Source organism: Heliangelus exortis, chromosome Z, assembly GCF_036169615.1.
Source record: "Heliangelus exortis chromosome Z, bHelExo1.hap1, whole genome shotgun sequence".
Lineage (NCBI taxonomy): Eukaryota > Metazoa > Chordata > Aves > Apodiformes > Trochilidae > Heliangelus > Heliangelus exortis.
In genome coordinates, this window is record NC_092454.1 from 59,753,175 (window position 1) to 59,778,818 (window position 25,644).

A 25,644-nucleotide genomic window follows, 5' to 3' on the forward strand; every position below is an offset into this window, starting at 1 on the left:
GCTGTCTTTCTCTGCTGCTGTCCATCAGTGCTATTAGGTGTTGACAGGGTGGCTGTGTCTTCGGTAGCTTCTTCACTGACTTCACTGACATGTTCTTTCTGGACATTTTCTCCATGACAAAGTGGGACCCACAGAGACCACATTTTGGAAACTCTTTGCTAGCTCCTTTTTCAGCCTTGCAAAACACTGTTGATGAAACCCTTTTTTTTTTTTTTTTAATGAAATAACTTGTAATTTATCTCTATAGTTTTGTGAGTAGTTTATATGCTCTACTCGAACGACTTACAGTTTTAATTTTAAATAACTTGCAGATGAAGGATTTACCTTCAATCCTCTGAAAATAGAAGTCTTTGTTCAGACTCTGCTCCATCTAGCTGCAAAGTCTTTCAGCCACTCCTTCAGTGCCCTAGCAAAGTAAGTGCACTATTCTGGGACTTACAGAACTGCTTAATTCTGATAGTGAAACACAGCAGAAGTGCAATGTGAGCTTCAGCAATATGAGTAGGAGAACTAGCTACTTACTTTGTGGTAGTTTAAGTGCTAGGTTAATTTACCTATATGTCAACAGAATTAACTGAAATTTGTGCATTACAGCCATTGGATATAAATCAAACAAATGAGACAAGTTAGAATATTGCTTCATTTTAGAATTTCTCATTTGCTGACTGTGGTGAATAGCAAGAATTCACCTTACATTTGAGTGACTGGGTATCTCCCACTGCAATATGTTGTACTCTAAGTATGACTACAGAAGTTACCTGTGTATTAAAAATGAAGAAACCATGTAATTTCAAAGCTGTCTGCTTTGTAAAAAAACTTCTTATCTAGGAAGGCACAGGAAAATATATTCTAAAATAATTTAGAGTGCATTGTTTAAATATATGCTTAATAAATGCTTTAAAAACTGCAGCTTATTAAGCAAAACGAACTAAAATAACTAGGTTTTAATCCTGTCTGGTTTGGGGTTGCTCTTAAAGGGTTTTGATAAATGCAAGGTAGTCACTTGCATCTTGATGAGTTATATTTCTGTCTGTTCTTAAAGATATATAAACCTGTTAAAGTGTGCACCTGGGAGCTTCATAGAGGCAATGTTGACACAAAGCTATAGTTAGCAACCTGCAGTCAGCAGTACAAGAGAGCAGGGTGATGTGAGTATTTAGAGCCATGGTATTTTTCACTGGCTCACCAACAGTGGCAGCCATGAGATCAAAAAGCTTAAGGCTTTATAGTTTTAGTACAGTAAGTTGGGTTGTGAATGCTGCTATTTCTTCAGAAAGAGACAGATTAGGTGTCTAAAGTATGGAAACGTGTATCAAGGGGAAGGCTTAAGGCTCAAAAGGTGGCAAATTTTGCTCCAGCTGTGCATAGGTAAGCACAAAGTATGAAAGTGCCCCCGTCTTGTGAGAGTATGAGAAGTGCAGCTCAGCTTTAGGAGTAAGTTCACCACTAAGTTTTAAGTTGGTTTTAGAAGCTGTTCTGTCTCTGGCCAATTTTGGGTCAGGATTGTTACATTTTTCAGGGAATAGTTGCTTCAGAATTGCTGCAGATAGTAACAAAATGTTCTTTTGGCTAATCTAAACCAGTTGGCTCTTTTCTACTGCTATTTTGACATGATCCCAGTCCCTCCGCTGATTACTTACATCTATTAAAAGGTTTCATGAAGTCTTCAAAACACTTGCTGAAAGTGATGAGGGGAAACTTCATGTTCTGAGGGTTGTATATGAAGTTTGGAAGAATCATCCACAGGTAAGAGGTTGCAATGTCTAATAAATTTGTCAATTTGAACTCGCAGAAGTTGTATTTAATAAAAACCACTACAACTTGCTTTATAGCCTATAGAAATAACTCATTTATTTTAAAATTTTTGAAGGAAAGTTCAAACTGTACTTACTGTTGTTACTAGTGCCTAAAATGAAAGCTGGACATGAAATAAGTAGCACCAGTAAGGCCCCTCCTTCCTCAGAGTTCATTGTGGGAGGAAGACAAAGGCTGTTGTTCTGCCTGGTTTCATACTATACCACTTGTCATACAAGAGAGGAACTCTTGCTAAAATCATCTTTCTGTTCAAAATTGGAAACTATAAATGTGTACATTTGAATAAGATGTACATCTCTTCCAAAGCAGGCTTGGTTTTTAGGTTGTTTTTTTTTTTTTGGGGGGGGGGGTTGTTGGTTTTTTTTAATTAGTACTGAAAGCCGTAAGTTATTCTGCAACATTCATGTTGAAGTCACCATTTTGTGTGGGCAGATAGAGGAGACCTGCAGTCAGTAGCTGTTCAGAACAGATCAGTCTGACAGTACCATGATTATGTTAATTCTTGAGCTAGAGGAAATAACACCCCAAAAGATCTATGGAAATGCTTTGGTTGTTTAAGTTGTTCAGTTTCTTCACAGCAGTTGTTTCCTCCCTCAGCTGTCATTCGTCTATAAATAGAAGTCAATAAGAAACTCAAGCTGAATTTGCCTGCATTAATTATTTCATGTATTGCTTACATGTGCTTGAAAGTAGACTACCTCACAGCCACACAGGCCAGACTTTCAGAAGTGTTGCTGCTGAGAACAGGGGGTAATCCTTATATCTGCTGCTGGACCTGTGGCCCATTCCCTAGGGAGAAAACTGAGCATCTACAAGATACCTATGCTAGATGTCACCTCCCTTCTAAGTACAGTAGAAACATAAAAAGGAAGGAATTCTTAATATATTAAACTTCCTACCCAAATTACTGACCTTGAAAATGTGACAGTTACAGTCTGACCTACTTCTTATTACATTGCTGCAATCTGATATCCATATCCTATTCGCCTTTGTTCCTTTGTATTGCAGCATGACCTAACCGAGATGGAGGTTTCAAACCCAGACTTAAGCAGTCATGTTAGAATTTTATTAATAAATCAAGATTGCTTTAAAAAATATCAAGTGCAGAAGTTACAAAGGCCTGCTGTACTACTTGATCATGGAACTTAAATTTTCCTCTCCTACGTTTACCGCAGTTCAGTCTTCTGCTTCTGGTCAATTCACTTTGTTCTCTGAGTCCACAGCTGTCCTGGCACACAGAGGAAATGGTGCCTGGACAGCAGTACTCTAGTTTGGAGTCTGTTTTCGTGCCACTCACCCTACTTCCATCCCTGATTTGGTTCAGATTGTCAGCAGTTTTCACAAGGCATGTAGTGCCTATGAGGGATTTACGCTGCAGGTAGGAATTAGCAATAGGAGTCAGTAGTCCTTGGACCTCTTAAGTAAGGTTGCAGTGGTGACTTTATAAAGGGAAACCTTGAGGTGAAATGTTCTCCCAAAATTCTAGGTCTGTGTTTCTTGAACATCAGGCTAAGTCATCAGAAATTCTTCCTAGCAATACAGAAAGATAAATAGAGCACATGGTGCTATCCTGGGACTTCAAAGTTGAGTGCTGAGTCTTCTGTATGATTCATTCAGTTATTTTAATTTTCTTCCTTAAAAGGAGTGTTGTTACACTTCCTTATTTGACAATGGGTGGTTGTAAGGATAAGTACAGTGCAGGCTGTGGCTCTTGGATACTGTGGCATTCAAGCACATGAGTTACTAAGATAAGCCTTTTTTCTGAACAGCTTGCAACTGCTTTAGTCAGAAACTCCTCTCTGCAATTGCCTGCAGTTTGCTTGCAATCTCTCCAGAATCATGGCAGTGCCTGTAGCACTTATATTCACTACACAGCACTCAGTCCTGAAAGGAATCATTCCTGTAGAGAAGGTTTACTGTCACATTTGAAGGCTGTTGCAGTTCAAGAATGTTGGCTGACAGTAGCTTCCTTACAGTGATCTGATGTGTATATGTGCAGTGGTTTGAGTATTTTGATGTCAAGTATCATGACTTGAGTCTCTAATGCCTCAATTGCAAATAGTAGTTTTTGCTTTTGGATTGAAGTATCCTAACAAAGAGTGATGCATCACTTCCACAATAAGTAGAAAAGGTTGTTAAATAAAATTGCAGTGCTCTGCGCAATTGATGCCCTAATTTCATCCACTTTAGACTAGACTACCCAGCCTCTTGAAGTATTTTAAATTACCCAGTAATATCACTAATGTAGTTGAATAGAGCCATCTCTGGTTTATCTGAGGGTGGAATACTTTACCCAGATTGCACAAGGACTCTTATTCTTTGAATGGCTATTGTGTCTTTCACAAAATACAGATGATTGCTGTGCTTGTGGACAAGATGATTCGGACACAAATTGTTGACTGTGCTGCAGTAGCAAACTGGATCTTCTCTTCAGAGCTTGCACATGACTTTACTAGGTAACAAGAATTTACCCGGGGTTGTTACATGTGTCTGAAGTGCTATTTTAAGTGGCTAGTACATAATTTAGTCTACGAAAACAGTTCACTTTTTTCTATTTCTGCAAAATACAACCTTCAGCATTTTTCTGAGTCAGGGTATGAATGTTTATATGACAGTGCAGGACTGTTGCTAGCATGTAATACTGCAAGTAGTCTCTAAGCCTGCCAAAGCAGAAGGACACTGAAACTATTTCAAGGCAAAATCTGTTGCTGTGTGTTAGGTAGCTGCTAGCTCAGTATGATCCTGATCTTTGGTTGAGGTGTGTAACTTGTACCACCACTGATACATTGCTTATTGAGGAGAAAAGTGTTTGTTTGCTCTGAGAAGTCAGTTTGATGTTGGCAGTCTTGCAATATGGGTGTGAAATGAAATGCTGGTTTGGAAGTATACTGCAAAAATAGGAAAGAAAATATATTTAAGCTTGTTTACATTAGAAGTATGCTTTTCTATGTGGAGGGTGTTAGCTCACTCTAGTACATGTCGTAGAAAATACTAAGTGTTTTTAATTCTCCCAGAGATGTTTTTCAGTGAGAAACTACGTTTAGTTTTCTGTCTTGGAATAGTGTGTGCTTTAGTATTTTGAGCTTTTTGTTTTTCCTAGGTTTTATATCTGGGAGATCTTACATTCCACAATTCGTAAGATGAATAAGCATGTTTTGAAGATTCACAAAGAACTGGAGGAGACTAAGGCAAGATTGGCCAGGCAGCACAAAAGAGTGAGTGATTTGTTTGTAATTTTAAATTATTTAACTCTAATTTATACAAACCTTTGTACTGCCAGTCTGATGCACAGTTGGTTTGGGGAAGGACTGAATAAATATGTTTATCAGGAGTACATCTGCTGACATATGGTCATCTAGAGCACCAGGACATCAAAACCTGGATGCCTGTTTTCAGTCCACCTTTTAAACTGGTAGCTGTACCCTGAGAATTCAGGAAAATCTTTCTGTGAATTCTTATGCATTTGCTCTGTTCAAGAACAGAGCAAGCTGTTGAAAGTTTCTTTCCCAGTATGAGTATATCTTAAATTCGCTTTTTACTCTTGATTCCACTTACTTTACTTAGATAACAATAGAACACTTACAAATTATTTATAACAAGTGCTATCAAAGAGTACTCTTGTGGCTTCCATGCAGAAGTGCACGGAAACAGCTATTTGCTATTGAAAAGTTGGCTGTTACTGTTCTTCTGATGGATGCTGCTGGATTCTGACACTGGCATCTATCTGTCACTTCCTTCTTCCAGCTTATTTTTCTGAATAACTTTGCATGATCTGGGTTACTGTATACAACAGACTCATGACCAGGCAGCTGCTCTTGTGTTCTGTTGTTTCAAGTTGGACCATAAAATGGGGTGAGAGTGTTTTCTGTGGCAGCTGCAAAAGACAGGGCCCAAGAAAACTTGTCAGAGTGCACTACTTAGTTGTGATAGAAAGAAGTCAGTTCATACATGTGTTTGAGAGCTGCAGAGAACTGCTGATGTTTTTTGAAGAAACCTGCACAACTCACTAATTTTTCCAGAAGTTTCTATTGAAAGATCAGTGTGCCAGGGTGGGTTCATCCCAGCCCCTCCATCTTGTTTCCTTTGCTCCCAGCCACAGCTATCCTAGTTGCTTCCATCCTCAATCTGCATTGATTAGCAGTTAATAAATGCCTGTTATTATTGAATACCAAGATGCAGTAATTGATCTTACCGTGAGGCAAAGAGCTACTCTGGTATCTTTAAACAAATATACCAGTGATTTCATTTCTGTACTTGTCTCTTGCTCTAGCTCTTTATTATTGAGTACCTTAAATGAGTATTGTGTCAGGAAGAACCATTTATATGCAAGTGAGTGGTTCTGCAGGCTGATGACCATTCCTTTTAGAGGAAGTAAGCCATCAAGTTTTTATGTCCCCAGCATGAATTGGATTAACTATGGAATGAGTCCAAGGCTCACGTGCTTTCTCTTAGGTCCTATTGATCCTTTAGCATTTTATGTTCAGGAAAAGTCTACAGATGATTAAAAAACAAGTTCCTATGGAAAGAATAAAATTAAATTTTCACTTGTTCTGGTTAAGTTGTTTTTAGTTTTTATGCTGATTCAGAGCTTCAACTGTCTTTTCTGAGTTTCATTTGCTGTGCACTGGGTGAGTTATCACGTGGCCCTGTATTTGTCACAGGTTGCGGATGCTGCTTTTACAAATATTTGAAGTGTTAAGCTGTGGATTTATGAGTAATTTTTCACAGAAAAAAAATCCTATGAGACTGAAGGAATAGCTGTATTTGTATGTACTTTAATACATTAGATTCTTCCTTCTCTCCTTTGTAGTCCTCTTTAAGGCTTCATTACCTCAGCTCCCAAGTGTGGTTCTTATGCATATTTGTGTTCTTTCTTGGTTTGGTTTGATTCTGAGGCAATTTGGACATACCGTGTTCCTAGTTAATAGTTTGGTTTCTATGCTGACCCTTTCCTAATCTGAGACCATTTTTTTGATCATTAGTATAGGGAGTATTCTCCTTAGCACCACTCTCTGTCCCTTTGTGCTAACCAACCAAATTCATTGCAGTTCTCACACATAATTCTCAGTTCTTTTACATTATATTTTTATTATTTTGGTTTTTTGCTAAGCATTATCTGGTAATGATAAGGTCAGTACTTTTACTGTGTTGCCACTAATAAAGTACAAGTAAATCTTTAAGTTTGCTCCTGCTTCTCTGAAATACGGATTATTTTTTTTTAAGTAGGTTTTTTATTTCCAGGACATTCCAACTTTCTTTCCTGAATTGTATTCAAAGTAAATGTCTTTCAAATGTCCTACCAAGCCACAGAGCAGCTTCAGTGGCTACTCTTCAGTTGCTCTGCTAGCCTTTTCACATGGGCAACCGAAGGGCTTTAACAGTATCCACAGGTAGCCAGGTTGCTACTTAGTTTTGTGTTGTTATTTACAGCGAGACAGTGATGATGATGATGATGATGACGACCGAAGCAGTGATCGGGAGGATGGGCCCCTAGAAGAGCAGATCGAGCGTTTGCAGGAGAAAGTAGAGTCAGCCCAGAGTGAGCAGAAGAATCTGTTCCTTGTTATATTCCAGGTAACAGGGAACGTCTTACCCCACTTTTGGGCTTTAAAGTTACCAGATTCGTAAACTCGCAGTGTCACTTGTATCTCAGGCATCTTCTTGGAATAAGATATGGGAAGGGGTTGATGGTTTTACTACAGCTTAGAGTCAATCCAGGTCATCACCCTGCAAAAACTTTCAAGTACTTGGGAACAGGTTCTGCTCGCATGCTTTCCTGAGCAACAGGAAGGTAAACTGGATTTTATTTGCTTACTAAATTCAGTGTTAGCCAAGGAAAATGAATAGCAATGTGAGAATTATTAAAGCTTCTATCCCCCGTACCCCTATTACCTGGATTTAAGATTCTGCTTTCATTTGACAAGACAAAATAAGTGGTGGTGTTTTGGGTTGTTTTTTTTCCTCTCCTGCAGCGTTTCATTATGTTGTTAACTGAGCACTTAGTGCGCTGTGAGACCGGTGGAATTGATGTATTTACACCGTGGTACAAGAGCTGTATAGAGAGGTTGCAGCAGATCTTCCTACAGGTAAGTTTTGCTTCCCGGCTTTGGAAGGTGGTGGGCGGGAGGTGCAGGATGGGCTGGATAGTTGGACAGCTTTGTGTCTGGAGGGCTGAGCACTCCAGGGGAGAAGCAGCAGGTGGCAGCACCACATCTCCTCGGCGGGCCAAGGAAGGGGGCGGTCGTACCCCTGCTTCCGGCCACATGTCTGCCAAAGAGTGGTGGAATGGCTGATCCTGGATTAATTCCCACACAGAAAGATACCGAGATGTGATCATGAATTTGCATGAGCTCCTCTCAACTGTGTGTTTATAGTAAGGCAAAGCTGTGAGCGAAGAAGGGTACTGGAAGATGTCTCTTAAATATGTGGATTTAGATGTTGGAGAATTCCTTGTAAAAAGATGTGTAATTGTCTATTAAATTTTCTTGTATTCTTGGCTCTGTATTAACTCCAGTAGCAAGCACAGGTGGTTGGATAGAAGTGATAGTAATAGAAACCAGTGTGAGCAGAAGTTACGTTGAAGAATGGAACTGGTGGTAGTAATTGTTTCCTGGGCTGAACCCTTCCCTAGTAGTAGAAGTGGCTTCAGAGGAAAACAAATATCATGATTCTCCTAGGGTGTCTCTGCAGTTGCATGGCATCCTGCACACAATTTAAAGTCCAGGGGTGAAGAGCTAGAAGGAGCACAGTGCCTCTCAAGACATGATTTTAACACTTTCTTCTTACAAATCAGTAGTAGCTCTGCATTATGCTTTTCTTGTCTGGAAGTGAGATGTACTTAATAATTTTTATGAAAACATTTGACTTGCATGTCTTGACTTCTCTGTTCATATATGTAGGTAATTGCAAACTATAAAATTTTGTGTTCTGTTTTTATTTTTTTCTCTGCCAGCATCACCAGATAATCCAGCAGTACATGGTCACTCTAGAGAACCTCCTGTTTACAGCTGAACTGGACCACCACATACTGGCTGTGTTTCAGCAGTTCTGTGCTCTGCAGGCCTGAGGATTATTGACAGGCAGAGTCTTTGTCTGCAGGACTTTAATGAATTTAATTTTTTCTTTTTTCAATGGGGATGCAAGAAATTTTTAACTAAAACTGGCTTTCGTGTGCTCCTATATATAACAATACAGTACTCTAACCAACAGCAAACTGTGTAAGCATCATAAGCCTTACAAGATATGACTGATAGGGGATAGACCTGAAGTGTAAAGTATTAATTTTCTGTTGTCTTTTAATTTGGTTTGACTCTTGACTTCATGATAGTATTTTTATTTCTGTTGTTGTTATTCATAAAAAAATGAATATAAAAAAGGCAAAAAAACCCCAAACAGTCCAACCCCTCCCCCAACCAATAGAATTTGTTATCCCTGCCTGGCCCTTAAATCAAAGGAATTGCAGAAATGAGAAACAGCTCATAGTGTTTTGTGAGTAGGAAAAGGAATGCACCTTCTCAGTGAGCAGTGTGGCAGGCTCTCTAGTATGGCACAGGAAAAGTGTTGAAACTTTGGGCGTGTGAAACACATTAGTTAAACTCTCAATGTAGTATAGAGCATTTGGATTGGCATATTACCAGGCCAGCTAGGTTTTCAGTTTGAAAGACCATGGTTGTCAAACAATTGAAATACATTTTTTAATGTATTGTCTAGTGTTTTGTTACAATAGCTACAAGCAATCAGTAGAGAAACATTATGGAAAATTTCTGAGAAATGCAATCCTTTTTGTGGTATGGTTGAAGAACTATGAACTGCTCCTGGCAGCAGTCTTCACTGGTACATAGAAAGAGAAAGTAAGTGTTGGAGAGGAACAAAGTTTGGACTTGGGTACTGTAAGCCTTACCCCTGGACGTTGAGAACTCCAGCCCCGGGGTGCCATGGGAGAGGGCAGAGCAGTACTCAGGTCATTTCTTTATTTCAGCCTGCAAGTAGTTGGGCTGCCAGCCTTGCACCAGGTTGGACCTGCAGGCCTGCAGCAGTGCCAGAAATCTTTCTGGAACTGAGGGTGGGTGAACCAACTGCCCTCACCTCATCTGGATTAATAACAACTGCTTTGTGGTGGCTCCATCTCCTACCCTTCCCTTGCTTTAAAATGTGACAAAAGCAAGTACTCCCTTGTGTTCAGAAAGCATTTTAGTGCTGAATTAAGTGATATTATCTCACAGGAGACTTAGACTGGGAGAACACCACCCGAGAAGAGAGTACCCTTAGTTTTGATTTATGCAAATTACACGATATAGCTAAATGCCAAACCAGAGTGGTCTGTACTATATTGAGCAAGGATGAATGGCCTTAGAGAGTCTGCCTTAGGTGCTCAGGTCCAACAGTGTAAAGTGTATTTCCAAGCTGTTCATGGTCTCTTCATTTTCCAAATGAATGTTTAAAAGAATTTCATGCCCTGTGCTATTCAGTTTAAGCTTAAAAAGTGGTGAGCTTTGAGTAATTTTGTTCCTGTAAAAGTTATTTTTTCAAGTATTAGACTTAGTAATGCATTTCATCCATGTGTTGACCAATTGACCTCCTGATGAAGTGAGGAGGATGAAAAATGGAACTTTATACTTTGAGTGTTGACCTAAGTTTGTGTGTGGCCTGTAGCAATCCCATATAGCCTTATAGACTTAGATCTGTTTCTTCTGCTTTATCTGCTTACCCTTTCTGATTTGATGATCCCTTTCAGGGAACATTCTTTCAGGGTATATTGTTAATTGTGAATTCGCTTTACGCAAGGGTTTTGTCAGTCATGCACAGGCTTTTGCTTCAAATCTTTGTTAATGTTCTTGGGTAATCAAATAGTTGTTGAGTTTGGTTTTTTTAAAAGAAACATTTAATACTGTAGAGGTTTTAATTGGGGTTTTGATAGTTTTTTCACTGGCTCAGATCAGTATCAGAGTTCTGATATTAACTAATGGTGGGGGTCTGACTATAAATGTGACTTCTGTAAAACTGAAAATGCAGTTAAAGCTTGCAAGCCTGTAACTTCATCTGAGCCTTGACGAGTACGGGTGCTGGGGATCCAGTTGCAAATGCCTGAGCATAAATCTTTGATGTAAAACCAAATAACAAATGTCTTTTCAAAATCGATTTGACTTCCATGGTGAGTGTAAGCTTTGATTACATTTCTTGAGTCTCTTGGACACCTTGCCATCTTTCTAAGTCCAGTGGCACACACCTGACTCTCTTTCCTGTAGGAAAGAGAATGAGACGCTTGCAGTGTGACACCAGCAGCTAACTGGAGAAACTTGGAACTGCTGAAGCGTGAGGTGGTGGATAGTGTAAAGATGCTGTAGAAATGTTGTGTGGTTGGAAAAAAATGCACAATTAAAGACAAAACTAAGTGAAGGTGAAGAAGGTTGCGACTGGGAGTGTTTGTTCTACCTGTTCTGGGGTGGGGGAGGGAGGGCACTGAAGGAAAGCAGTCACAGCAGGGTTATGCTGGTGTTAACTGCAGCTGGGGTTGAAGCAGTTCTGTTTCCCCTGAACTGCTGCTGGTACCCTGACCAACACAAAACCTTCTCCTTGCCCTTCAGGATGATTGTATTTGCTTCTCCCACCTGCTAAGTGAGGCAAGCATGGGTGCTGCTAGGTGCCAGGAGAGTGCTGATGTAGAAATTCTCCCTTGCCACCTCCTGTCTTCTGGGTGGAGCTGCTGGAGGAGGCGAGGCAGGCGTGGGCTGGTTTTGCTTGTTGAAGGATGGCTGATGCAGCCTGCCTACAGGCAAGTGAATCAGAAACCAGTGCACACCACCCAGCTGCTTTGTAGAGCAAGTTCTGGGACCCAAGCCTCGTGGAACCATGATGCTGAGGTCTGCCTCCACAAGCCCTACCAGGACCTGGCTCCTGCTCTGCAGCCAGTCCCACGCGCCACTTCCTTGTGCCTGGCAGTCCCCAAGTCATCTGTGCTTGGGGTGAATGCAGGTGACAAAGGGCTCTGTGCCCTCAGAGAGTGTTGGAGAAGTAAAGACTTCTAAGTGGAACCATCATCTGCCCTGCCAGACACCTCTCCTGTGACACTACAGTTCTGCTCAGCCACAGTAGCCCAGGGTCCCCTATGAAGCCTCCTGCGACTGCCCTGTGAACAACTGAAATTAAACACAGGAACAGCTCCGGGCAGCAGCTCTTTCACTTCAGTCATTTCCACAAGCATTCCACAACCCCTGCAACAGGTATTTCTCAGAAATTTGTAAATGGAAGAGGTCAATTCCATTGCAAGAGCCACCTTGGTCTCTGGTCTGACACTTTGGGGTGAGGGGGTGAAACAAAAACAAACCAACCCACAAAAAACCAAAACAGTAGAGGATACACTTAAGGACTCTGCCCTATGAAATGCTTCAGAGATGTGTCAGGACCTCCCCAAGTCAGGGGAAACTTTCCTCTTGAGAGAAAACTCTTTTAACACAAGATCTTGAGTCAATAAATCCATCCAGAAGCATCTCCAGCTACCAGAGGTGGTACTTCTATCTGCCCCCTGCCTTCCCAATACCAGTAACTGGAGCCCAGACAACAGAGAAGTTGAAATATGGACCCTTCTGACAGAAGGAGACAAGTAGAGCTAAGTTCACCTTAATTTTATCAGTGTATGAAGTAGAATACCTGCTTATCTTGTGGGCAACTTATTGAACTGTTAAAAATGGGTTATATTCTACCCCAAGATCTGCCCCTCTCTGAGGATCATTTGTAACAGAATGAGGCAACAGCTTGTTCACTTTTAGCATTTATTTAATACAAAATACCATTAAGAATGGAATGGAATTAAGAAAAAAAAAAAACCAACAAATCTCCACCACAGATTAACATTACATCTTCTCGTAAGTTAATTCATGACCACATACAGTACATGTCTTTTTATATGTATCTTCATCAATGTTTTCTTCTGGTCCATACTCATGTTCATGGATACTTGTGCCTTTCTTCCACAAGCTACTCCTCACAGCTCGTCGGAGTTCTAAGGATAAATACAGAACATTTTAACATTTTAATAAATCTTTAATCGTAGTAAATAAAACTCAAGCTCATCGTTTTTCTGAGGACTACAGATGACAATCTGCTTGTTGCCTGTTTTCCATAAATTTTGGGTGAGACTCTGCTATTGCAAGAACAAGCTTTGACCTGCCTCGCAATCTCCACCTTGTTTGCATAGTTTCAAGCCACAGAACTACACTGACACGAGCTCTCACAGGAGAAGATTCTCCGTCTGGAGTGTGTGTTGCCCACTGTCTTTTTACATTAAGCCATTCAAGGATTTCCAAAAGGGGTAGGTAGAGTGCGGAGGGAAAAGTTTTTATACAACGCCTCATTGTTTTACACGACCAAGCCAGAGTACTTTTCATTCAGGTCACAGTAAGCCTCCCAAATGACTTGGCATTCTCTAAGCCTTATGCCCAGTAACGTGAGTTGGCTCTGCAGCAGCCGCAGTGAAGTCAGCGGGTTTGCAGGAGAGCAGAGGCTGGCAGCTCAGCCCAAGGTATTATCTGGATGTTGCAAGTGGGTGTCGAGCATACCGGAGACCAAAACGTAGCCACGGTTTCAGCCAACCCTGCAGACTCTGTCACGTTAAGGCCTGTACTTGCACTGAACTCTGGCACCTTGGCTCCTCCGCTGCCAGGCCTCCTGTGCATTCAACACCCATGGTCAAGACAGCAGCTGTTTCCTCAGTGCCAGGACCAGCAGGAGCTTTCTGTCCCCGTGAATGCTGACCCCAAGGGAAGCATGGGCAGCACAAACTCCTGGTAAGCCACAGCTCTTGCGAAGGGACCAAAGATGGTGGTCTTTATTTAAAATCAGCAGCATGTCTGTGCTTGAAGTGCTTTTAAATAAAATCCTCTTTAAAATCTCCATTTTGCCACAATGAAAAAGTTCTAAATACTTTCATCGCATGCAGAAACAGACAGGACTACTACAGGACTGTAGTTCAGGTACTGCAATACGCAAGTTTAACCTTTAACTTTCTTATCAGTATGCAACTTTAACTTTTTACCTTTAACTTTCTTATCAAATTTCTTCTGTTTCATCTTCTCTCTGTTGTCACGGCGGAGTTCCTTTGCATTTTGCAACGATTCTTCACTACCCCAGACTTCAAGAGAACGCTTGATTACCTACAGGATGGACATAAATGTGTTTCTTTTTCCCCTGAAACGATAAAAAAAACTAACTCACAAATTTCATTTTTTCTCTACACATACACCAGCCAACCTCATCTTGCTTCTGCTTCACTTCTGTCTTTGCTCTTGACCACAAACATGATATTTCTTCCACACTTAAGAGGCAACAGCGATTTTTAGTAACACACATTACTCAGTTAAGTCAGACCCAGCTTTAATTTTGTGCATATTCAACTAAAACATCAGCATTCCTATGCAAGCAGCAAACAATGAGAAGAGCCCTGGGAAATCTTGCCTTTCCCTTTGCCCTGAGGGAGGAGCTGCAAACACCAGACTAGGGCTGCAAAAGGCCACACACATCAGCAGCTGCCCCAGGCCTTTCAGATTAGGGTCATGCACTTTTATCATCTGTTACTGTGCAAACTACCGAAGTTGTGGTCAATGACCATGTTTAAAATCCTCTCAAACTCAAGATACTATCACAAATTTGGACCAAAGCTCTTTAGTTTTTACTCTGCTGAAAATTTACTTGACCTACATTTAACATACTTAGCTTCAACAAAATCTTTCAGAAATCAGAAGCCACACATTTTGACTACCATAACTGTACAAAGGTAAAGAGAGGTCTGAAACATGCTAAAAATTTCTGTACCTGTAATTTTAAATAAAGCTTCATGTCACCCCATCGTGAATTATGAGGGTTTTTCTTCACAATGTATCTAAGCACTGGTTCCCTCTTGTCTAAGTCACAGTCTTTAAGAAGGTACTCTTCTTTTGCTTCAGTCCTTGTTATAAGCTTATGTTTATCTTCAGCATCTCTGTAAGATGTAAAATAATGGTGAGAAAGCTACACCAGAAAACCACACAATATTAACATCAAAGTCCCTATCACTCCTAACATTCCTGAAATACAGGCAGCCCTCATCTTCTTAGGTTTTATGTATGCAAGTAACTTTGAATTCCAGCAATCTAGCTAAATTCCAGGACGTTTACTGAACTTAAAAAAAGTATTTTAAAATCCTCCCAGACTGAGAAAATCCTTGAACAGACTGAGAAGGCTGTTCTGGAAAGGCTTTCGTGCTATTTTCTTTTAAGAGGAAGTAACCAAAATTTAAAAGAAGGAACGTCACATATTCACCTAACCCAGATGCAATTCAAGAGGACAAAAGTCCAAGCCTGACACATGGTCAAGAAAGAATGTGTAACATGAGACAGCTCAGATCACCTGAGAACATACACACTCCATATGCTTCCAGATCCCAGAAACTGATTAGCAAGAGTGCTTGTTTCTAAATGCAAGAGTAGGCAGAGAAACAATAAAATAAAGACCTTAACAGACTGTAACGTCTACCAGGCAGATAATGAAAAACTATGCAACCACAGCAGCATTTATGAGTTAATGAAATAAATTAACATTTACGCAATCCCGACTGAAGTGCAACTGGAATTGCTTGAGCTGAGCAATCTGCCAAACAGCAAGTGCCGGCAACTACTGTCGTCAAGGAAGTACTGCTGTAAGTGCAGCTTTACTGTAACTCAAAAGTTCACCTTAAAAGCTAGTGCAACAAGGAATCTCCCTACGTTCAGCGACAAGAACTACTCGGTCCAAAAATACTCCCAACGCTCTCATGCGTCGCAACACCCTTTTGCCACCCCTTCCTGGGACCGTACTTTGTCCCCAACAACGGCGACCTGCCCACACCATGCGGACACTACACCCCGCCGCCCCACCCCCACCGCGAGCAGGAAGCTCAGAACAAACTCCGATACGCTTTTTTTTTTTTTTTCCACCCATTCATTCTTACACTCATGGGCGGCTGGCTGCTTCAGTTGATTGCCCTGGTAATCCTAATGGCTTTTGGGGCATCTTCTGTTAGATAAAAGTGACTAAAGAATGTCTTCTGCTCAAGGTCAAACTTCTGCTTACCCTGCAGGACAACCATTCACCGCCCATGGGGCTCTGCCTTCGGCTGCCACTTGTGCTGACTAAAGCACCACTTTTACTCGGGTTCATTCACCAGAGTGCATTCACCTAATGCCCGCTCTTAAAGAACGGATTTTCCGTTTTCTATCAGGTCTTGGAATAGCTCTCGTCTGCTGCGAGACAATAATTTCCACGCTGACAGAACACTGCTCCCAAGACAACCCAATTCCCTAAGGTTAAGCACAAGTCTCCTGATATGCCCTACCCTAAGACACGCTCAACGAGACAATGCAGCAGTTTTTCACTTCCATAAAGGAAAATCCAGGTTACCAACTTTTTCAGCAAGTACTAACTTGCTGAAAACGTCTTATTTCTGACAGCCATTTTAAAATACGCATTATGATCTGTAATTAACTACATGCCAGCAATCTTTACATAAAATAAAGCTCCCTTCTCTTGATAATTTGCAATACCTGCAATTATCACATGTTGCCCAATCAAAGTGCTGCATAAGGTAGGAATCCATGAATTCTTTGCCACAGTCTCCACAGATGAGATAGTCAAATTCTAGTACGGGTGCTAGCGGAAAGAAATTTAATTTTTTTTTAAAGGAACTATCATGGTAGAAACAAGCATCTGGAATTGGTATCACAGGTGTAATTTTACTAAAACTTGTATTATAGTTCTTACAGTATTCGTTACAGGCTCCTTTACTTTTCTAGTCAAGTTTAACGGAAGATACAGTACAAATTCAAACTCATTATCATGCAATCCCATCTCTGCTGGAGTATTTCTGGAAGCTTCACTGAATTAAAGTATTGGGTTTCAACATTTGAAAACGTTTTAACACAGCCATTGTTTAGAACAGAAAAAGATTCCTCATTATTTCCCCACAAAGTGCTTTATATCCCCTTCTGCTTCCTCCATTCTGGCCTTGCAAAATACACCCTGATTTATTAAGAGGACCTGCAGGCAGACCGGGAGGAAGCAGAGCAGGGGATGGAGTTGGGAGGAGGGTGGCCATAGCAGGAAGCAGTACGGGAGCAGTGCTGGCATCACAGCCGTCTCAGCTCTGCTCCGGTATTTTTCCTAGCTCATCCAGCCACACCTGCCTCTCCCTAAACGAGTTCGACGGAGGCCTGGGGCATTTGGCAAGGTTCTTGTCCATTGCGGCTGGCAAAAATGGAGGTGGATGGCCAGAGAGCTGCTAGGAGTGGAATGGGGATGGAGCTCCACTACAATCCTCTCCCCAAGCCCTCTCAGCACTGCTCCAAGCCCAGACTCATTCCAGTGCCAACCGTGACTTCTGGACGAATCCTCGTGGGGTCGATCACCTCCCAGCGTCACCGCCGTCTGCTTTATGTTCCAGAGGACACCAAGAAACACTGATTCAGGTAAATGCAGCTATAAGGAATGTTCCCTTAACAGTAAGATTATAATTCTAGCAGAAAATTAACGGTTTTATACAGTTTCATGAGTTCAAAGTGAGGTAATGCTGCGGAATATTAATACCTGAAAGAGAAGATTAATGCGTTCACATGCAGCACCATACATCTTTAATTCCATTTTCATTTATAGCAGATTCCATCTAGCAAAGAAGACATTTTATGCCAATTCAGTCCTACTGGAGACAGTGGAATGCTCAGTACTTTAACATAGTCATGCTCTTACATCACGTTTCATCATTTAAGGCAGTACACCCGCAGATAAAGGCATTTTATTAACACAATGACATAGCGAATTACACAGCAAAAATACCCCCGGGGTGCAAAGGCATCCCAGATCTCCTTCATTTATTGTTAATCATTAGCCCCTCAGAAAAAGTAGGGCGGCTAGTTGTTTACTCTCTTAACGAAATCTGGTAATATCTAACAAAGAGATTCATTGCACCAACAGCCCTGCAGCTGATTCAAGAGCAGAACAAAGCAAGACAAAGGCAATCCCAAAGAACCGGATCTATTTTGGGATCCTTAGTTCTCCATTTGCTTTTTGGAGAGAGAATATCGCAAGACAGTGTGTCGAAATCCCCCACCGAACGATCGACTGCTCAGCCTCAGCACGTTTTATAACGAGAAAAGCTGGCACTGCCGCACTGCTCTAATTTTGGCATACACCAAATCAACCCTAAAATTCCCCAAACCAACAAAGCCGCGCAGAATTACACTTACTTCAGTTTTGAAATTCAAATTCCAGAAAAACAACAAAAAAAACTTAGAAGTAGCGTTAATGGAGAAAAAGAAAAACCGGCTATACCCAAGGGCACTGACCGTGTCCCAATTCCGCGGCTTAAAATTCTTCATTTTTAATCGCCGCGCGTTTTCAAGCCGCTTTAATGCCGAAAGAATCGCAGGCGCCAGAAACCGAGCACATCCACGCGTTAAGAGGAAGGAGGGAGGAAAAAAAAAAAAGGGAGGAGGCAGGAGGAGGAGGAGGAGGAGGAAGAAGAAAGGGCAGGAAAAAAAAGCCCGGGAAAGAAAAAAAAAAAAAGCGGCCAGCCCGCGCAGCTCAGCTCGCCCATCCCGCCCTTGCTGGCCCATCCCGCCCTCACCCGTTCGCCCTCGCCGCCGCCCCCGCGCCTTCCTGCCCCCTCCCCCCCCCCCCCCGCCAGCCCCGCGCACGCGGCACCGCCTCCCCTCCCCCCTCCGTCCCCGCCCGGCTCCCCTCCGATGGCTTTTTCGGTCGCTTTTTTGTCTTTTCTTTTTTTGTCTTTTTTACCGGGGGGGTGCACGATCTTCTCAGTGGCGCCGGGCCCTGCCTCGGCCTCCTTATTCTCCTCCTCCTCCTCCTCCAGGAAGAAGCCCCCTCCCGTGTCCACGACCTTGGGGGGGGCCCGCACCCGCGCGCCGCCTGCAGCAGACAAATGAGGCGCCTCGTTCAGCGCCGCGGCGGGAAACGCCGCCAACAGGGGGCGCGAGCGCGCGCGGGCTCCTCCGCTCACCGGCCCCTATCCCCCTTCACCCCCCCCCCCCCCCTCCGGCGCCAGGCGGGGAGCCGCGCCGCGCGCGCGCGAGGGGCCCCCCCCCTAGTCCCCCCCTCCCCTCTCTAACTCCCCATGTGGGGAAAGAGGGGGGGGGGGGGGGTTTGCCCTCTCGCGCCGCGGCGGCGGGTTCTCTTTACAACTCCCCGAACCCCCCTCTGCCCGCTTCTCCCCGGACCCCTCTCTCTTCCCGCTCTCCCTCACCCATTCCCAACGCCCCCGCCGCCTCGCGCCCAAGGGCGGTGCGGCGTTCCCCCCCCGCTCCCCCTTCACCTTCCTCCCGGCCCCCCCCTTTCCCCCCAGAGAAGAAAAAAAAAAGGCCGCGGGGAACTGCCCGGCGAAGCCGGGGCTATCCACCGCCACCGTCCGACCTGCGGCAGGATAGGGCCGAGCCGCCAGCCGAGCCTGCCGCAGTGCCAGCGCCCGCTGCCGGTTCCGTTCGATCCTCGCCAGCTCCGCGGCCGAGAGGGGCGTTGCTGTCGTCGACGACGCCGCCTCCTCCTGAGCCGGGGCCGAAGCGGGGGCCGCGCCCGCCATGGCGGCGGCTGAGGCGCGGAGCCCCGCGGATCCCCCCCGCTCCGGCAGTGGCGACTCGCCCTTCCCCTCGCCGAGCCGCCGCCGCACTGCGCCTGCGCTGAGAGGGAGGCGGGGGAGGGGGCGAAAGGGGCGAGGCCCGCGCGCAGGCGCGCAGCCTCCTCCTCGCCTCCCCGCACCACCACGGAGTGCTCTGTCCCGCCCCGCAGCCGCGCGGGGGGCGCCGGGAAGCGGAGAGGGGGGGGAGAGGGAGGGGAAAGAGGGGGAGGGGGCGCACGGGGTCTGGCGGGGCGCGGGCTGAGGGCTGCGTGGCGACCGCCTGCGGGGGGCGGGGGGCGGCGGGCACCGCCCGGCCTGGGGGGAGCGGAGCGGGGCGGGGGGCGGGGGGGAGGCATGGCCGGCGGCATGGCCGGCCTGGGGGGAGGGGGTGCTGGTCCGCGAGTTTCGGTGCGGCGGACGGGATGGGGGGAGGGGAGGCGATGACCCTGCGATTTCCGTGCTGGGTCGTTTCCAGCGCTTTCTGCGGCAGCCCTCGAGTCAGGGCCCCAGCCGCCCTGTGGAAAAAAAAAAAAAAAAAAAAAGAAAAAGAAAGAAAGAAAAGAAAGGGAAAAAGAAAAAAAAAGAAAGAAGCCACACCACCCCCAACCCGCACGGCGGGAATTCCTTCACAGCGTCACCCAGCAAACACCCCCTTTGTCCGGGAAACGCCGCCCGGCTGCACTTCACTACCCAGGGCTGGCCCTGCCACAGCCCGCCGCGGGGACGGTACAAGATGGACGTGGCAGCGCCCGCCCCGTGGCGGCCCGCGGCGGGATCCGTTTGTCGGGGCACCCGGGGCTCCCCTCGTCCCGCCAAGGGCAGGGGTTTGCACACCCCGCCTTTCCCCCCGCCCGGGGCGGTCGGGCGGCTCTCAGCTGAGGCGGGAGCTGCCTGCTGAACCCCCCTCAGCCGGCCGGCTCCCACAGCTCCAGACACGTTTTCCTTCTTTAGAAAGAGTTTGGTACCGCGACTCCGCTGGTATTACAGCTGTACGAGAAGCGCGGCTGTACCAGTACTGGAACTCCAGTACCACGACCGTACTAGTAGCGTGGCTGTACCGGTACCAGGGCTGCCCACAGCCCTGGGTGATCCGAACCGCGTTCGGCACGGGTACCAAAAGCTTTCTTGGCAAAAATCCCCCCCGCTACCGCTAATGGTGGCGCGTGATCCCCGAGCACAGGGAGAAGAAATGGAGCCCGTCGCCCTCCTTATTGATGAAGTACACGTAAATGGCTTTGTCATGCAAATGTAGCTGTAAGCCACTTTCATATAAAGCCAGATTAATGCTGAATAGCCACTGATCCTCGCTTGTCCCTTCGGCAGCGCCTGCCCTGTCCTTGAAGCGAGAGAAATCAAGACGCCGGTACCGACGCTTGCTCCCTGCCTCCATACCGAATCGGTATGACCTTACAGCGCAGAAAGAAGTCTTTCTCCCAGGAAGGTCCTTCTCTTCCATGCAACTCACTCAACTAATTTCTTGCCAAACCTCCCCTGCTCCCTCAGAGTGTATCTCTACTGCCTCTCTGTTCCTGTCCTCATGATCCTCGGTAGTTACCGGCATAGACCGTGGTTTTGCTCTGTCGAAAAACATTTTATTTGTTTTTAGCCTGACTTAGTATTAACTTTGAACAACAGCCAGCAGAGTGTGCTATGAACGCTGCGAAAAGAACATCCTGCTCCTGGGATTTTATTTTATTTTATTTTTAATATATATATATATATGTATTTAAACACAGACGGAGACATTTTAAGTGGTTCAAATATTTGCAGGAGCTGTAGGTACTTCCTCCCATCAATTCAAATACTTGTCACAGATCACAGAACCTCTCCCTTAAAAACTAATAACCAATTACAACTGAACTGTCCACTTTTGGCAAGATTGCTTTTAAGTGTTTGTATAAAGTTGGAGAAGTGCCACAGTGAACACATCCAAATACCTTGCACAACCAAAAAAAAAAAAAAAAAAAAAAAAAAAAAAAAGAAGGATCAATAACGCGAGGTATTTAAGAGATAAAATAAAAATTGTAATCCTGGCCTACACAGGAAGCAGCTTATGAAATGGTGCAGCATGAGCACATTTCTCCAACCTCATTCCTCATTACACTCTCCTTTGGACCTGCTGATGCTGGACTTAAAAAGAGACGAATAAATACATTATAAGTAAGTAAAATAAAAGTAGTTTGAATCAAAGTACGCACTGAGTGGCTTGGAAACGTATCAAGGTTTAACATTGGGTGGACAATTACACAAATACCAGATGCTCTCCATTAACCCCTCTCCCTACCCAGGAATGAAAAGAGAGTAAGGGAGAGAGACTTAATGGTTGGAAACTAAAATGAAGTTGTTTTTATGGAACAGTAACGATTAAATAGAAAATAATGAAATATAAATAAATATATACAAAAATATACAAATACATACATATAATGTATAAAAAGCCACTGTCCTGCTTTTCCCCCCCTCCCCCAATGACACCCACATCACCACTGAGGCTGCAGGGCAGGCGCTGGGAAAGTCCGGAACTGGATTCTTGGAGTCAGTGGCAGATGGGAGCTGGAGGCAGGAACACACGGATTCTGGAGCTCCGGGATCGGGAGCAAAGGCAGAAGGACGAAGAGAGTCTTCTCAGGACGACGGCCATGGATGAAGTGAGCTTGGCCCTCGTGATCCCTCCAATTTATACCGAGTGTGACGCATACGGGATGGAAAACTCCGTTTGGTCAATTTTGGTCACCTGCCTACTCTACTCCTCCCTAAAGGAGGGCCGCAGGTACGACCCCTTCACTCCCTTTTGTTTCCACTTGAGCAGAACCAAGCAGTGACCTTGGTTTCTATAGGAATAAGTATAAGCAAGAGCCTTTCTGCGTACTGTTCTCTAGCCGTAACTATAAACATCGAGCATTATCAGAGCAAGAGGCAGACGGACTGAAAAACATGCTATTAATTTCAACAAGTACAGCTACTTAGAAGAGAGCTAACTGAAAAGTAAAATCAGTGTAAGAAGGAAAATTGGTTCTGTCCTATTGCAAACCAGGACAGTTTCTACATGTACATCATCTTGCATTTTTCTACCCTGAATTTTATCTACTTTTTTTACTGCCTGGGCACCTACAATTCTTTACAGATGACTCTCACCCTTGGTAACTCAAAAAGTTGTGTAGAGTAGGCAAACATGCTCATCTTGCTGCTCACCCTTTTCTCCAAGGGGGTGATGGGTTGCCGAGCACTGCATGGCAGACTCCCTGCACTCAGCTACTCACTGATGCTGTTCTCTGTGGCTATGAAATAATTTATGTCTACACTTGCCAATTCATGACAGCTACCCTTTACTGGAAGGAAAGTAATATCAAGTAATAGCAATATTACTTGGCTTACAGCAGCTGAAGAACTATCTAAAACACACATACCATTATGATTATTAACTCATGTCAATCCATTAAGATATATGTGCTTAATATTAAACATGAGTCTTTCAGGTCCCTTACAACCCATATCATTCTGTGACTCTGTGATTATTGCATGACCAGAGGAGTGCATATGAGATAGTTTGCAAACTCTTGCTAATTCAAAACTATAAGTTTTATTATTTTCTCATGACCATGAAAATTAGGAGCATTGTATTTGATTTATTCTGGTCAGAAGCAGAGCTGGGTAGAATATTTTGCTATGATAGCCCAGTCAGACTGACCCTCAGAAGAAGTAAAAAACCCCTCTGGTCTATGTTTCTAAAACAGTTTCTCTTAATAAAACCTTATCTTCATTACATGGGTATTTGAGGCCCACAGTCAATTTTGTTTGAACACCTTGCCTATGAATCTGCCTTTGTTTGGATCTCTTTATTTCCTTTTAGTCCTAATTCTAGTTTAGTTGCATTAATAACAGCGTCCTTCTGCCCTTAAAACCCTTATATGGGGTCCCAGACTTGGCTTCACATTGATGCAGTTTTGGTTTGTGAATGATATCGAACTGTTTGTTACCCCACAAGCACAATTCAAAAGTTCATTAAATTTCTGCTTCTACAGAACAAGGGAGGAAAGAGTGACACCAGGATACAATAAGGAATCCAAACATGCTTGTGTTAAGCAAGCAATTCTATTTTGTCCTGTTTTGCACCAGGATGGAACCAATTTTATTTCAGTAATTCTCAGTAAAGTCTCTCATAAGTAGCTGTACTTGCTGAAATTAACAGCCAGTTTCTCAGTCAGTGTCTGCTTCTAGGACTGATAATGCTTGATGTTTATAGTTACTGCTAGCGAATGTTATGCAGAACCAAGGCCACTGCTCAGTTCTGAAAAACATCTTATGTTCCAAAAAGAGAAAGACAGTAAAGACGTCACACCTGCGGCCCTCCTTTAGGGAGGAGTAGAGTAGGCAGGTGACCAAAATTGACCAAACGGAGTTTTCCATCCCATTTGCGTCACACTCGGTATAAATTGGAGGGATCACGAGGGCCAAGCTCACTTCATCCATGGCCGTCGTCCTGAGAAGACTCTCTTCGTCCTTCTGCCTTTGCTCCCGATCCCGGAGCTCCAGAATCCGTGTGTTCCTGCCTCCAGCTCCCATCTGCCACTGACTCCAAGAATCCAGTTCCGGACTTTCCCAGCGCCTGCCCTGCAGCCTCAGTGGTGATGTGGGTGTCATTGGGGGAGGGGAGGGGGGGGGGGCAATGCAGGACAGTGGCTTTTTATACATTATATGTATGTATTTATTTATATTTCATTATTTTCTATTTAATCGTTACTGTTCCATAAAAACAACTTCATTTTATTTTCCAACCAATAAGTCTTTCCTTTCCTTTCCTTTCCTTTCCTTTCCTTTCCTTTCCTTTCCTTTCCTTTCCTTTCCTTTCCTTTCCTTTCCTTTCCTTTCCTTTCCTTTCCTTTCCTTTCCTTTCCTTTCCTTTCCTTTCCTTTCCTTTCCTTTCCTTTCCTTTCCTTTCCTTTCCTTTCCTTTCCTTTCCTTTCCTTTCCTTTCCTTTCCTTTCCTTTCCTTTCCTTTCCTTTCCTTTCCTTTCCTTTCCTTTCCTTTCCTTTCCTTTCCTTTCCTTTCCTTTCCTTTCCTTTCCTTTCCCTTTCCCTTTCCCTTTCCCTTTCCCTTTCCCTTTCCCTTTCCCTTTCCCTTTCCCTTTCCCTTTCCCTTTCCCTTTCCCTTTCCCTTTCCCTTTCCCTTTCCCTTTCCCTTTCCCTTTCCCTTTCCCTTTCCCTTTCCCTTTCCCTTTTCCTTTTCCTTTCTTCTTCCCTTCCTTTCCTTTCCCTTTTCCCCTTTTTCCCTTTCCCCTTTTCCCTTTCCCATTTCCTTTCCTTCCTTGGTAGGTATAGGGGTTAATAGAGATCATCTGGTATTTGTTTAATTTCCTGCCTACCATTAAACCTTGACAGAAACCTGGTTCTAGCTGTAAACAAACGATTGTGATATCTGAATTGTTTGCTTCACCCAGGAGTGAGACTCTGGGTATGTGCGGCCTGCATTAACACCATTTTGGTGTCTGGAAAAATAGAATATGTGAATATGTTTTAAGGAAAGGGATGGAGAAGAGTAAGGGACATATTTATGACACTCCACGAATCTGTGGTGAGCTCGCATGATGAATGCTGTGCCCAGGTGTGATTTCTGCTTCTCAGAAAGGAAATACTGTAAGTGGGAAAGGAGAAATAATGATGCTCAGCTTTCTGTCTTTGTGTCCCTTGAAAGAAACAGTTGGGTAGCCTTGGAGTTTTCACTGATAATAAATTACTTAGGAAGAATATGCCTGAGGCCAGTCACACCCTAAGTATCTTGTAGAGGGAGGATGGCAATTGACTTTTTGAGTACAAACTATCAGATTTGCAGTAGTGTGAGCCGGGCTTTAAAGGAACAGGAGATGGTTCTTCATGCAGCAACATGGGTGTGGATGTGTGCTCTGATTTTCTATTCGGGACCACACACTGGGTATAGGGTATTTCTCCCGTGTGTAGGGGTGATTGTCCAGAAATCTGGAAGAGGGTTGTGTTGAGATTGAGAAAAGGAACACCCCCCAGGCTCGGGAAAGCCCCAGAGCTGAAAGCAGTTGGAGTCTGTGGAAGTGTTGCAGGGGAGGTGTCTTACATTTGCCTTGGTTTACTTCTTCTCTTGGTGTTTGCCTGTGTCCTGTGGTAGAAACAGGATGCTGGACTGACTGGATTCTTCATCCAAGGCAGTAAACCTTGTATAGTGATGGAGAA

General features: G+C 44.0%; 2 protein-coding genes and 1 long non-coding RNA gene across 4 annotated transcripts in view; 2 read left to right on the plus strand and 1 right to left on the minus strand.

Moving 5' to 3' along the window:
- The window catches only part of NCBP1 (nuclear cap binding protein subunit 1), a 34,376-nt gene extending 23,156 nt beyond the window's left edge, over positions 1–11,220 (plus strand). Inside the window, exons 17-23 of one of the 2 annotated variants that reach the window (XM_071730503.1) lie at positions 312–414; positions 1,653–1,746; positions 4,168–4,271; positions 4,916–5,030; positions 7,246–7,389; positions 7,788–7,901; positions 8,768–11,220. In XM_071730503.1, coding sequence (XP_071586604.1) covers positions 312–414; positions 1,653–1,746; positions 4,168–4,271; positions 4,916–5,030; positions 7,246–7,389; positions 7,788–7,901; positions 8,768–8,881 — 788 coding nt within the window. In that variant the 3' untranslated portion in view covers positions 8,882–11,220. The remainder of the gene's footprint in view (positions 1–311; positions 415–1,652; positions 1,747–4,167; positions 4,272–4,915; positions 5,031–7,245; positions 7,390–7,787; positions 7,902–8,767) is intronic. The other variant, XM_071730504.1, reaches the window with a different exon arrangement.
- A 1,347-nt stretch (positions 11,221–12,567) lies between these two features.
- XPA (XPA, DNA damage recognition and repair factor) lies at positions 12,568–19,571 on the minus strand. The gene is made up of 6 exons (XM_071730507.1): positions 19,243–19,571; positions 18,610–18,741; positions 16,368–16,473; positions 14,623–14,788; positions 13,847–13,964; positions 12,568–12,814 (listed from the first exon to the last, which is right to left on the minus strand). The coding sequence occupies exons 1-6, from the start codon at positions 19,406–19,408 to the stop codon at positions 12,666–12,668; spliced, it is 837 nt and encodes a 278-aa protein (XP_071586608.1). The 5' UTR covers positions 19,409–19,571; the 3' UTR covers positions 12,568–12,665.
- A 4,317-nt stretch (positions 19,572–23,888) lies between these two features.
- Positions 23,889–25,644, plus strand: part of LOC139789587 (uncharacterized) — a 37,167-nt gene continuing 35,411 nt past the window's right edge. Inside the window, exon 1 of the long non-coding RNA XR_011723202.1 lies at positions 23,889–24,074. This is a non-coding gene — a long non-coding RNA (uncharacterized lncRNA). The remainder of the gene's footprint in view (positions 24,075–25,644) is intronic.

Bases quoted from the DNA above. Each gene is read 5' to 3' on its own strand.
- XPA (XM_071730507.1), bottom strand. From the start codon at position 19,408: ATGGCGGGCGCGGCCCCCGCTTCGGCCCCGGCTCAGGAGGAGGCGGCG. The intron at 14,789-16,367 runs GTATTGCAAATT...TACATCTTACAG, and splicing joins GCAACATGTGATAATTGCAG to AGATGCTGAAGATAAACATA. The intron at 12,815-13,846 runs GTAAAAAGTTAA...ATTTATCCTTAG, and splicing joins ATTTGATAAGAAAGTTAAAG to AACTCCGACGAGCTGTGAGG.